Source organism: Tachypleus tridentatus, chromosome 10 (assembly GCF_004210375.1).
Source record: "Tachypleus tridentatus isolate NWPU-2018 chromosome 10, ASM421037v1, whole genome shotgun sequence".
Taxonomy (NCBI): Eukaryota; Metazoa; Arthropoda; class Merostomata; order Xiphosura; family Limulidae; genus Tachypleus; species Tachypleus tridentatus.
Window position 1 is genome coordinate 51,005,945 of NC_134834.1, and position 13,959 is coordinate 51,019,903.

At 27.9% G+C, this 13,959-nt stretch overlaps 1 protein-coding gene across 11 annotated transcripts in view; it reads left to right on the forward strand.

Annotated features, from left to right (window-relative positions):
• The window catches only part of LOC143229258 (ribosomal protein S6 kinase alpha-2-like), a 56,345-nt gene that overhangs the window by 29,275 nt on the left and 13,111 nt on the right, over positions 1–13,959 (forward strand). For 10 of the 11 annotated variants that reach the window (XM_076461360.1, XM_076461361.1, XM_076461365.1 and 7 more), the window contains 5 exons: positions 1,197–1,285; positions 4,985–5,152; positions 11,407–11,528; positions 11,755–11,889; positions 12,673–12,762. In XM_076461360.1, coding sequence (XP_076317475.1) covers positions 1,197–1,285; positions 4,985–5,152; positions 11,407–11,528; positions 11,755–11,889; positions 12,673–12,762 — 604 coding nt within the window. The remainder of the gene's footprint in view (positions 1–1,196; positions 1,286–4,984; positions 5,153–11,406; positions 11,529–11,754; positions 11,890–12,672; positions 12,763–13,959) is intronic. The other variant, XM_076461363.1, reaches the window with a different exon arrangement.

Below are 13,959 nucleotides of genomic sequence, written 5' to 3' on the forward strand. Positions count from 1 at the left end.
AAAGGATTCATAACAAAAAGATCAGGTATAATAGATTTATTATATTCTTGTATTTAATTCATTATTATTTTTTTGGTGCTGTCAGGAGTATGCTGTCATTTTTATTGTTGTGGTGTTGATACCTAAAACGTTATGTAATTTATGAATTACTGAATGATGTCAAAAGTATTCTGTTATTGTTATGATTCACGCAGTAGTATCAGTAGTATAAATAGTATGCTATTTTTATAAATCAGTTGGTGGTATTAGAAGTGTATTACCATTGTTATGAATCAGTCAAAAATGTACTATTATTTTTATAAATCAGATGCTATTAAAAGTGTTATGAATTTTATGAATCATTCCATAATATTAGTAAGGTACTATATTTTTTTTGAGTCAGATAGTGGTATTAAAAGTGTTATTGTTATGAATACATCACTGTTGTCAAATACAAGCTGTTGTAAAATTTCATTTTACTGGAATACTATATTAAAAAGTATTTTGTTCATTGTACATCATAGCTTCCTAGAATTCTCTAGCTGCATAGAAGTAAAATATTGTAACTATCAGGAATGCATCAGTGTGTCACAGCTTGAACATGTTTTGCTATTAATCATATGTGATGTATTTTATATATAGGATTTTTATTACCTTTAGTATCTACTGCAGAAAATATATTTAAATGAATGTTTGCTTTTTAAAGTTATATATTAGCATTATGAGATAAAGAATTAATAATAGAAATTGTTTAACTTGTCATATTTAATTTAAGAGGAACATATAGCTATATGTGTGTACTATAAATAAATGATTGAATCATACGTTAAGTACTTTAGATATTAAACAAAACCTTTAGTCTGATAGAAAGTATATTGTTGTTGAAATGTTTATTGAAACATTTCTATCTATATTGTATGAAACTAAGAATTTCAATCAAAATGTGTTGATATTTAAGTTCAAGTAGTTTAACACTGTCATGGGCCTTTGACTGTTTTAATTATGGTTTCTATTTGTTATCTTAGTACTGGGTATATAACTAACACTGAATCAAACAGTAGTCTTCAATTCATTAAAAACTGGGTTTTATCTTGAACTATTGAGATATTAAATTTTGCACCAAATGATATATCTGAATTTTCAAAATAGCTTATTTTTTATCATTTTTTAATACTGCCACTGAAATTTTTTAATAATTCATTTCTCCTAATTATCAGAGCCAAGCTTGGAATGCCACAGTTTCTCAGTCCTGAAGCCCAAAGTCTTCTTCGAGCTGTATTCAAAAGAAATCCAGCCAATAGATTAGGTACATTCAAAATGATAACTTGAGATATTACTAACATATAGGTGCTATACAAGTTTTTGGGCTAAACAAGTAATACTGTTTTTTGAATATTCTGTAGATCAATGTATAGTAAGTTAATTTCATTTCATATTTAGTGTTGTGTGTTAATAATTATGATTCCTTACCTGTATATTGTTTTCTATTAAGAGAAATAATTAGTTGCATTTAAACACTTTCAGCTTTATTCCCATTTCTTTGTGGTCACTTGAGTATAATTAATTTAGGTAAACTGAATGACACTTGTAAGTTTGATTAATTGGCTTTGATACGTGAGCTGTTTTGTTGAGGCACAAAATTGCATTAACTCTTGATACCATCATGGCATCTGGTTTGTGAATGCTCAGTCCTCCACTCATGACTTAATATTTGTGATACTTTGCATTGAGCTGTATTATGAACCACTACTGTGGTTCAAAATAGGGACCACAGAGGAATTTGCATACAACACTAATATAACATTTAGGCAAAAACCTCTTTAAAAAGCAAACATTCTTGAAGCAACACTCAAAACCTTTTTTAATAGCTAAGACCACCTAAACATTGATAATAAGCAAAATAACTGTTTTTCCAAATATTAGACAAAACCAAAATTTGCCCATTTCTCCATTTTATTATTTATATTATTGTTTCACCAGTGTACAGTAAAACTGCCTGGGTATTTTACACAACCAAGATGGATGTACAATATGAAATGCTGTTAATGTTCATGACTTACTTAAAAGTTTATTGTTTTTCATGGAAAGTTGATTTATATAATTATAAATACAAAATAGATGCAGTGTCATTATGAAGGGTTCCCTTTGTTCTTCTCAGCAGTAAACTGTTGAAAAACGTATTCAACTGAATGTATATGTACATAGTGTAGCTTAAAGTTTATTATCCATAAATGGAAATAAACTGAAGGAGCCAGATTAATAAAAATTGTTAATCTGGAAAGTGAGGAAAGGATCATCTAAAAAGTACAGAAATAATTTGAATCAAAGTGCAGAGATAATATTCAATATTTTCAAGCCCACAATAAAGGACTTTAACAAAATTAAACTTTGCTATAAACAGTGTACATTATTTTCACAATCTACAAATCTTTATTTTGAAACCACTAGATGAATACTGTACTTTTATCCCTATTTCCCCTTTTTAAATTAACAATTTTTTACTAATGTTTCTAATATTATTACTTCTTGTTAATCCCTGTTTGTTGGGTTCAGTATGAAATTCATGAGCTCATATATATTTGCATATGCTGAGTATTTATACTTTTAATGCAGTATGTATAACTTGACAAAATGTAAGACTTTTTAGTAAACATTAGTCTTTTATATACAGGAAAATTAGATTTTTAGGAAGTATTTTTAATTAATATTTGTATGCCAGTGTATCAAGTCTGTTTTTTACTGATCTGAGTGTGAAGTGATTTTCATGTAATGATTAGAAAAATATTCTTGATCTCAAAAATCATTTGTGTAATTTCTAAACCCTTGTAAATACATTTCAAACAATTGTTTTTAGTAAAATTATATATGTTATTTTCTCTACCCTAACTATACAGGATCCATCAATTTGTCTGACCTTGTAACTATCATAAACAATTGGGAAATAAATATAAATGCTTTTTTTTTGTTCTATAAAGACTATAATGTAACATGAAACCATAAAGCATTTGAAATACATATGTACATACATTATTACTATTTACTAAATCTATAAACTAATTTTTTAAAACATAGAACAGTAAATAAAGAAGTATAGCAGACCTTTCTCTTCTAGTAACAAACTTTGTACTCATTTGCTGCTTATTCTTGGCTGATAAGCCTTATCAAATTTTGCACATGGAGAATGTGAAATGAAATAATTTTTTTAGGTTTTGTATATACATTTGAAATAACCAAAAATTACAAATTATTATATCAGTACTATAGAATTTCAGTATAATTTATCAAGCTTAGTAACTAAGCTGTATTTGGGTCTAAAAAGTGAAATTTCAAGCTCACTAAAGACATACCTTATCAGATCGAAATATTTATCAAAAGAATGAGACTGATGCCATAATACTTTAAAAGAGCAGAGAAGGCCATTAGGAGGACATTCTGAACTTTAAATTAGTTATTCACATGTCACTGACAAAAGTAGGTTTAAATAGGGAATTGTTTACAAAAATGGAAAGAGGTGGGCAGGACCATTGTATTTGGTTCAATAAACATTGTGAGATTTCAGCAAATAGAAAAAACAGGAGGTTCTTATTTTGTTCTCTAGCTTGCCAATATTGGTAATTTGAATTTCTGATTTTACAAAACAATATATTTTGTATTTGGATATCATTAATACCTAATTTAGACTAGTGCTACATTCAACATACCACATAACACACAAAAATTAATATTTAGGTGTGTTTTTTAATAGTTACTTTTAAATTAAGAAATTAACTGATGTATAATACTAAAATATTAATTACAATCTACTATTTGATACCAAATTTATAGGTATAAATTCATAACATTGTAGTTCAAAATTTTGAATGCAAGTCACAAACATGACGACATGGCTTTTGACCTGTGATCAGTGTTGATAGGGTTAAGGTTCTTCAAGACTTACATTCTACTCTTGTACTGTTACATAGTCCTGTTGAGAAGCATCGTGTCAGTGTGCCTTTTTACATATACTAGCTACATATTGGAATACTTGATGTTAATTTATACTGTTGCTAATTTTTACTTCTTTATTGGTACTTGCTGTATGGTCTGTCTTTGACAAATACACATGTTTTCTTGTTGAGGTATTTCATTTTATGCACTAGTGGTGATTATGATTTCTCATTTGGACATTCCATGTTCAGCTTTGCACATGATAATAATGTTTGCTGGTATTGATGTACATTATGTTTCACTCTTCTGTTGATAATCATAGTTAATATTTTGAGGATACTTTGAGTTATTCTGTACTGTTCATATTCTTGAATTTATGCGTACTTGTGTTAAGCTCTGTTTGGTAATACCACTGGAATAACTTGTAACATAGTGAGTTCACTAACTATGCAATTGGCTGGAAAGATGAGATTGAAATCTTGGCCATGAGAGAATGAACTTTGAAATAGAATAATCCTTTTCGTACTGAAGGTTAAAGTCATTTGTAAAATTATATAGAATCCAACTTTTTTATAGCCTGTAAGAAACTACTAGATTTAAACAATACATCATTAAAAGTTTATTCTGTAATCTAATTTAAAATTATAACATTGTTTTAACTATTTTTATTTTTTCCTGTGAGGGCTAGTATGTTAATTTCTGTTGTGAAAAAAAAATTACAGTATGGTTTCACAGGTTTTTCTTTAAAAAAGTATTAACATCAAAGTGTTGATTCACAGTATGCTGGTTCTTTGTTTAAATATACTGGTGACATGATTACCTTTGTTACATGTTTGTTTCACTCACTCAGATAATAAACATTTTGCAGATGCACTGAACTTTAATTACAAAACCATATTAAAGTATAATGTGAGAAAATTGTCTAATAAGACCACATTAAAGACATTCAGTTACCAAAAACATGATTTTTCATGTTTATATGTGAATTTGTTTTAGTCAATTACTAGAATTGTATTTATGTTAGATATTTGTTGTTTTAAATATGTAATTGTGTCAGATTTTATGAACATGTTTTTAGGTTCAGGCCCAAATGGTGTTAAGGATTTTCAAGAACATCCATTTTTCCAAACTATAGACTGGCAAAAGTTGTACACTAAAGAGGTAACACCACCATTTATTCCAGCTGTGGGGAGATCAGATCACACTTGTTATTTTGATAAAGAATTCACCATGAGAACACCTGAGGGTAGGAACTTTATGTAACTTATTATTTTTCTTACAAGTGAATATATAATGATCTGTAATAATGATTATTTAGACAAACTATTGTATATAACAAATGCTTCAAGTTTTTTATTATTTTACTTTAAAATAGTAATCTTCAATGGTGCACCCTTTTCTGATAAAAAAAACTGCACTGTTGTGTTAAGAAAATTACAGGAAATAAACTGAGTCATTAAAACAGTTGTTTTAAATAATTCAGAGTTGAAATTTATTCAATAAAAGAAAGCTTTTATTTAATTTTATAGATAAAAACTGAAATGCATATTTTAATTTGGGGCTGATTGCAATATACTAAACAAAAACATTAGTGTTTGTGAATTGCCTGATTGTTTGTTTATTTTATTTTTTCTTTAAGCATAGCATGGCACTTACAGATGCAGGAGAAAATATGTACAAAGTTAATATAGGCATTGTTTGTTTATTTTATGTTTTCTTTAAGCATAGCATGGCACTCACAGATGCAGGAGAAAATATGTTAAATAGGCATTGTTTGTTTATTTTAAAATAAAACAGATGCAGGAGAAAATACTAACTACTGTAACTACAACACAAATATAGTTTTGTCTGTTTCAGCCAATTGCCATTTCTCAACTTAGGTTGTTATGGTATTATGTAAATTGCCTATACCTCAACTTTCAGAAGACATTGGTTAGTGATCTGAACATGTAATGAAGGCATTTTGTTTCTGTTGTTGTGAACTGTGTAAGCCAGTTTGGTTTTAATTTCAGTATTGAATTATATAAAAGATTAAACAAAGTGATAAGAGTAACAGTGATATGTAATTAGATGAAAAGATGTCTGTGAACAATTTCCACTACAGTTACAGGAGCTTGTTTTATAATTTAATATATCATTTAAGTTATGACATTACAATATGATGATAACATAAACATTTCCTTGTAAACAAAACTAAGATCTCAAGACTTGTTAGGCTTAGTTTGATCATTTTATGCTCAACTATATCAGATTTTGTTTTAATGCCAAAGATGATGTTTGTTAGGTTTATTTACATTGTGGATTATTTGCCTAAATAACTATTTGAATAGTCAAAGATAATCACCAAAAAGGTATGTATTATATATATATATATATGTGTGTGTGTATGTGTGTGTCTGTCTATATACACATACATACATACATACATACATACAAGTAGCTCAGTCTTTATTACTTATAGGCAATATAAATCAGCACTATTAAACAATAAATAAGTTATAACCATTTAATGCATTTTCATTCCTGGTTAACCATGTTTAGTCTTAATGTATTGAAGTTTGTGGTAATAGCATCCAGAAAGCATTGGGGATTTCCCATCTCTCAAGCAAAATCCAAAAATCCAAAATTAAATACAAGTTTACTATCAGGGAAAATCAAAACAAGAGTGTGGAGGTAAGTGCTTAAATGCACCTCATTTCACCTCCTACTGCCTTTCACTGTCGGTAGCAAGATATGGGAAGGCAGTTACCTATAAAGTTATTTAAATTTTAAAATTTTAAAAGAAGAAACAGAACCACCTGAAATTTCTACATTATAGAACTAACCACCACCCTTATAAAGATGTTAAAAGATTGAAAATGAAATTAAGGAAACATATTTATAAGTTGTCAGAGATTTATTCACGTGTAGCACGGGAAAACTGAGATAGGCCCAGATATTTAAAGTGTCTTTACAGTCCCAGCATGCTGAATAAAAAGTGTTCTTAAAATAAGAGTTATTGAAGGTCACCCTTAATAAACTAACAACCTCTTAGTAAGGAGTTTTCCATAATTAAAAAATTATTATTTAACATAAATTTATATTTATTAGTAAATTAGTAAACAAAAGTTTTAGTTCAATATCTTCTTATTTAGTATCTTTTTTTAGTATGTTTATGAATAAGAAAACCTTATCCCTAAGAGTTATAACTATTGCATACTATTAAAATTATTTTCATTTGTTATGTAATAATTCATTTCAAGAATACATTTGGAATAACATTATGGGGAGAAGATAAACCAAGGCTGGGAAGATTAAATGTCCTTCTTTAATCAAAAATGGTTAACTGAACTCTGCTTTCTACAGAATGAATGACTATATCCATATGATTAGTGTAAGAATCATTGCTTTTGCTTTTTCTGTTGTCAGATACTTAAGATATATTATATTTGAGGGGAAGTTTAAATTGTTTATTGAAATTAAATCATCAGTGTATCAGAATGTATAGTTAAATGAATTGGAATTTTAGCTATTTTTTAAAAATAAATATTCACAGAAGAATAGATACAAATTAGCCATATGTGAAGAGAAATTAACATCTGTCAGAATACCAAACTTTTGTTTATAGACCTGTTGATTAGAAGTTATCACATTTTAAACCAAAAAATATAGTATGTTTTTGCATTTTATCATAGTAAAGTTATATTTTGTAATACCTACTTATGCATTCATAGAGTTATCAAACAGGTTATTAATTACTCTAAGAAAGTCTGTTAATGTTAAATTTATTATAGTGTGTATATATATAATGTGGTAAAATCGTAGGTGGTGACAGCATTGGCTGTTTTTAAAGAATTGAGAATATTTAGATGTTCTATGATTGGAATATTATTCTTTTGCAATCAAAAAAATTTTTAAATGTTTTGATAATAGTTTTTATACTTTCAAACATATCTAAAATTTTATGAAGTGCAATGGAAATAGATTTGGTAACATTATTTAAAACATTGGTGATAAATTAAAATTTTACAGGATTTTTATGTAGTTTAGGAATAGAATATGTGAATGGTGAATTATAACAGTTTTATATATTACATATTTTAATGGCTTGCTTTATATTAGTAATAGTAGTATCTTTAAAGCATTTATGTACTTTGAAGTATTGATTTCATTAATTAAAATTTTGGTATATACATTTCTATATATATAAAGCCAAAATTACATCAAGCTTTATCAATATTTTAATTACAATGATTGTAGCAAGTAAAGATTAAAGCAATAGTAAATGAATTAATGTTGAAAAACTTTTGTAAACACCTAGACACTGCTTTTTATCAATCTGATAATGTAATAAAATTTATAAGTAAACAGTTATTTGAATTAAAAAATTTGGAAATTAGATGTTTTTTAAAGTGTCATAAATCTTGATTTTCATAATGTTCGTATAAAAGATTTAATTATCAGTCTAATAAAATTTAAATTAAAGTGTATTAAATTTCTAAATAACCTTTTAAAAAAGAAAAGAAAATTCTAATGTTGTAATAGATTTTAGATATAAAATATATGATGCTTTTGTTTATTGTATCTTATTTGTAAAAGAGTTCAAGAAAATATTTTTCTTTAAATAATTACACCTAAATCAGGTTTAAATATAACATATCTATTGGAACTCTCTTGTTAATTATAAAAAAAAATTGAATTTAATTCTTTTCAAATAAAATATCCCGTATTTGTAGTAACAAAGGATATGTTTTATTATTATATAGTAAGTGGTAATTTAAAAGTAATAAAAAATAAATTAATTTTAAAAAAATGTACTAAATTTTGAATTTTAAAAAAGATAATCTGAGTTAAAAATCTGGAAAATAATATTGATAATTATATTGTTGAAATAAGTAAAAAAGCATATTTCCCACTCTGTGCCTTTTTTTTTAATGGGAACTGTATATTTTTAAATACATTTAAACTTAAGTATCTTAAGTTTATCTAGATGTAAAACAGATGTGCCCTTTAATGTCTAAAAATAAAAAAGTTTAAGAATAAATTTATTACATTTGTTGAAAAAACTGGATACATTGTAATTTGGTTTCATATGTAACAAACTGTGTACAAATTTTAATTATTGAAATCAATACTTCAAGTACATCTACAAAAACTGCTTTAAAGAAAAACACTATTGTTAGTGATATAAAAAAAGGCATTCAATAATGGAATATATGCATGAATTGTTATAATTTACATTTTTGATATGCTATTTCTAAACTGCATAAGAACCCTGCATAATTTAGATTTATTACCAATTCTTGATACCAAATCCCTTTGGATTATACTTAAAATTTTAGACACTGTTTGAAAATATGAAAAGTGTTAAAAATAATACTTCCATTATACAATGTTTAAATAATTGAGATTATTTATAAACAGCCAATTTTGTTGCTATCTTTGATTTCGCCATATTATATATTACAATAGATTTAAAATACCTTGTTAGAGTATATAATAACCTATTTGATAACTATGGATGTAGAAGCGGATATTACGAAATATAACTTTACTAAGATCCAATGCAAAAATATACTGTACTTCTGCATTTATAAAATTTGTATAACTTCTAATCAATGGGTCTGTAAACAAATTGTGGGTATTCCAATGAGTGCTAACTTTTCTTTAAATATGGCCAGTTTGTATCTGATCTTCTATGAATATTTATTTAAAAAAAAAAGTTAATTGCAGTTCATTTAACTTTTCATTTTGATACATTGATTATTTAATTTCAGTAGATTTAAACTTCACCTCAAATACAATATAATCTGAGTATCTGACAATATAAAAAGCAATACCAGTGATTCTTATGCTAATTATCTAGACCAGGGGTTCCCAACCGGTGGGTCGCGAACCCCAGGGGTCACAAAGCCTTGGCAGGGGAGTTGTGTAGCCTTGTTAGAAGTAGCTTGGGATAACATTAATTTTATTTCATCAATTACATTTTCAAGTCGCGAGTGCCAAAAGGTTGGGAACCCCTGATCTAGACAAACATTTGTGTTGTAGAAGGCAGATTTGAGATGACCCTTTTTGATAAGAAAATGAAATTTAATTTTCTCATCCTTGGGTTACCTTCTCCTTGTATTGTTATTCCAAATGTATATATGGTTGAAAGGGATCATTACATTGCAAATGAAAATAATTTTATTAGTATGCAGTAGTAATTTTTTATAGATGGTTTTCTTATTCATAAATAAACAAAAAAAATTCAACTGAAGTTTTTTTTTACTTTTTTAAAAAATAAATAAATTTTTAGTTACAGGAAAGTCCATACTTAGAGGTTATTAGTTTATCAAGGGTGGTCTTGAATAACTGTCTTATTTTTAAAAACCAGTTTTTGTTCAGTATACCAGGACTGGAAGGACAAACTTCAAGATACTAAGCCCATCTCAATTTTTGTCTTGTTGTACTTGAAGAAATTTTTGACAAGCTATAAATATGTTTTGTTACTTTCATGTTCATTTTCTAAAGACCTTTATAAGGGACTTCTATAATGTTAAAATTGTGAGCACTCTGTTTCTAGTTTCAAAATTTACAAATTTAAATAACTTTAAAAGTAACTGCTTCCCCATATCTGGCTGCAGACAGCGAAGGGAAGTAGAAGATGAGGTGGTGTGGGTTTAACCACTCACTTCCACATTCTTATTTTGATTTTTCTTAATCATCAACTTGTTTAACTTCGATGTTTTGGGTTTTGCTTAATAGATAGAATATCCCCCAATGCTTTTGGTGGTGTTACCACAATCTTTAATCTGTTGTTACTATAGGTGATTGACCAGGAATGAAATATATGTATTTACACACACACACACACACACACACACACACACACACACACACACACACACCCACCCACCCACCAACGTTTAAACAAATTATGTAAATGTATGTATTATTACTGATACAACTTTCTCATTGATAATTAAAGAGGAAATGTCTGCTTGCTTTTAGTTTTGGTATGGTAAAAAAAAAAACTTGATGCCTTTCACTGATTGTAAAAACTGAATATAGCACATAGTGTCTTTGAAATGAAAATGAAGATAGAAAATATCATGCATTAAAGTAAATGTTTATATATATATCACAGAAAGTACATTGTTTGGATAAAGTTCATCACAGGTTTCAAACAATTTCATGTAATGTTTTAGTTTATTTTATTGCAATAAAAGATCTGACAGATGTATAAAACTGATGCAAACATGTTTAAGAGTTAACAATGGAAACATTTGAAGTCACTTGAATATGTTGAAAATTTGATGAACCTAAAGCAGGATCTTTCAAAGTTTTGAAGTTACAGTTAGGTTAAGATTATTCTTCTTTAATGCTTAACAATAATTCTTTCTTACAGACTGTTTTTATTAATTATGTTAGAATCTGCTGTACTGTAAATGTCATTTTCAAATCATAAATCAATTTTCTAAATCATGTTTGTATATAAATCTTGGATAATGAAGTTCTTGCACTATTTCTAACTTGTAGACTCACCTGGTATTCCACCTAGTGCTAATGCTCATGAATTGTTCCGTGGATTCAGTTTTGTAGCTCCTAGTTTAGTTGAAGAAGGTTATCAACAGTTAGCTGAGACTGAAGCACTTAGTAAAGTAAGTATAATTAGAAAGTTGAGGTACAAGCTTTTAAAAAGTATCACTTGTCAGTAGGGTATATATAATGCATTTAAAAGTTATCAATGTTTCAGTGTTAGCTGAAAATAAGTTTTTGTTTGGTATTATGATTGATTGAAAGTTGTTTATCTAGAACATACAAGTTTGTGTTTGAATACAGTAGCAATGTTTCATTTTTCAAAAAATATTCCTGTATATCCTTCAGCTAGCAATGTGTTCATCCAGTTATAAGGGTTCTTTCACCAATGAGTATGAACTTAAAGAAGAGATTGGAAGAGGATCATATGCTGTCACAAGACGTTGTGTTCACAGGGAATCTGGCAAGAATTTTGCTGTAAAAGTAAGATTCGGTGACTGCTAATTTTATCATTTGATTTGTTGCTGATGTGTAAAGAATACATACAACTACACACATAACAACTGTCTTACAATGATTTCAGAGTTTTCAACAGGCACTTTGTACATAGCTTTGTGTTTTTACTTGTTTTCTACAATCTAATAAGTTTGAATGAGCATTTATACCACAACCCAACATTTTCATTTTTTCCTTCTAAGTTTATTTTTAGTATCTCTACCCCCTCTTGAAAGCTTTACATGTTTTTCAGTAATTTCTGTACACTGAATCTGCAAATGATATCCATTTTTCTCCATTGTGTACAGATTTTTCACAAAACATCATATGTACTTTTACATAAGTGAATCATTTCATTTGAAATCAGGTCTCATTTTGTTACACTTAAAATGTTGACAGCCACTGTTTATAGATTTTTCTTGACCAATCACAAAGAGCTTATCAATCATTCTGGAACCTAAACATAACAAATATAATAATTAAAATGTCCATTGTGATAAACGAAATAATAATTTCATTGAAATAAGGTTTTTTCTTCCCAATTTGTAAAAAAAAAATATTCTTATGTGATAGAAAAAATTTTTTTTTAAATCTGCATAGCCAAGTTATAGGAAATACATAATTAAAAACCAAAATTACTTTTATGAAATTTAATTTGCAGGCCTATGTAATCAGTATACTTACCTAATTATTGTCTTATTCTTTGATTGTTAATTTCATTTTAGAAAATTTTAAACTATGATTTACTGAATAATGATTATTAAATTTTAGGTTATTGTCAAATCGAAACGTGACTGTCAAGAAGAAGTAGAAATTCTTCTACGCTATAGTCAACACCCTAACATAGTTACTCTCTATGATGTAAGTTTCCTGTTTGTTAGGTTTTAAGTAGAAGGTACTTAATTTTTATGTCAGTATGTGAATAAATTCTCTATTGCATAGTTCTTTTATAAAAACATATTTCTATCTAAGTTTTACTGCTCTTCTTATTGGTTAAGTGTATATAATTTTATTCTTTTGAGTGGCTGTTAACCAAATTTTTATGGGATCAGTCTAGTATTGAAACAGGAATGTTGCCTATAATTCTGAATTTACTCATGTAAATTGACACAAAATGTGGTAGCTGTGAGTGAAATGGATAACTTTATTGAATACAAGCAACAGGAGGTGTTCCAAAAATATTTGTGCTCAAGATATGTCGGTGAACTTACAGTATAAAACTGACTTTGGCTCTTGACAAGTTGAGGTGCAAGGTGATATTTGTGTGAAGATTAAAAATACTTTAGTCCACTGTAAAGTTTCCATAATGTATTTTTATGTTCCCTAAAACTTTCAAAATGCATGTATACAATGTATTTCAGTATCCCTATTTATTATACCTGGTACTTATTCTGTTTTACAAACTGTTGCTAAATCACCAAAATAGGGTAAAGTGAAGAGATGATAACTCAGACAGCAAGTGTATAATACCATGTTGAATTGCACTTGTAAAAGGTTGTGGAATGCACACTCTTACTATCACTGGTGCACATATTATTAGTTTATCTTGCTGCTTGCTTTATTATAACTTATATTCTGAATGGCTAAATTTCTTAATATAGTTTTTTTTTATATATATACAGTCAAACCCTGAGTTATGCAGGGGATACATTTCTTAAAAATACTGTGCAAGTTGAAATTATGTAATTAGGGGCATCAAGTTTATGAGAGAGGACCTGTGACTGAGATTTGATAACCTTATTTCATAATAAAAGTACATTTAAACTCAAGATAATGGAATTAACAGCCTCTGTAAAACCTTTACTGACAAATTACAACTCACCGTAATTACCCGTTAATAAATCATTTTATAATTTCAAGTTATGGAACAAATTATTCATTAGAGGATTATCTGGCATCACTGGTTTATTTGGCTCCTTCTTCTGAGAGGTACTGGTAATCTCTGAAGAGGCAGGCTGAGGCTTGAAGAACAGGGTGGTTCTTTGTTGCTTTGCATTCCTATTCACTTTCTCCTGGAATTCTTTGTAGCATGAAGAGAGAGAAACACCTTTCTTTGAG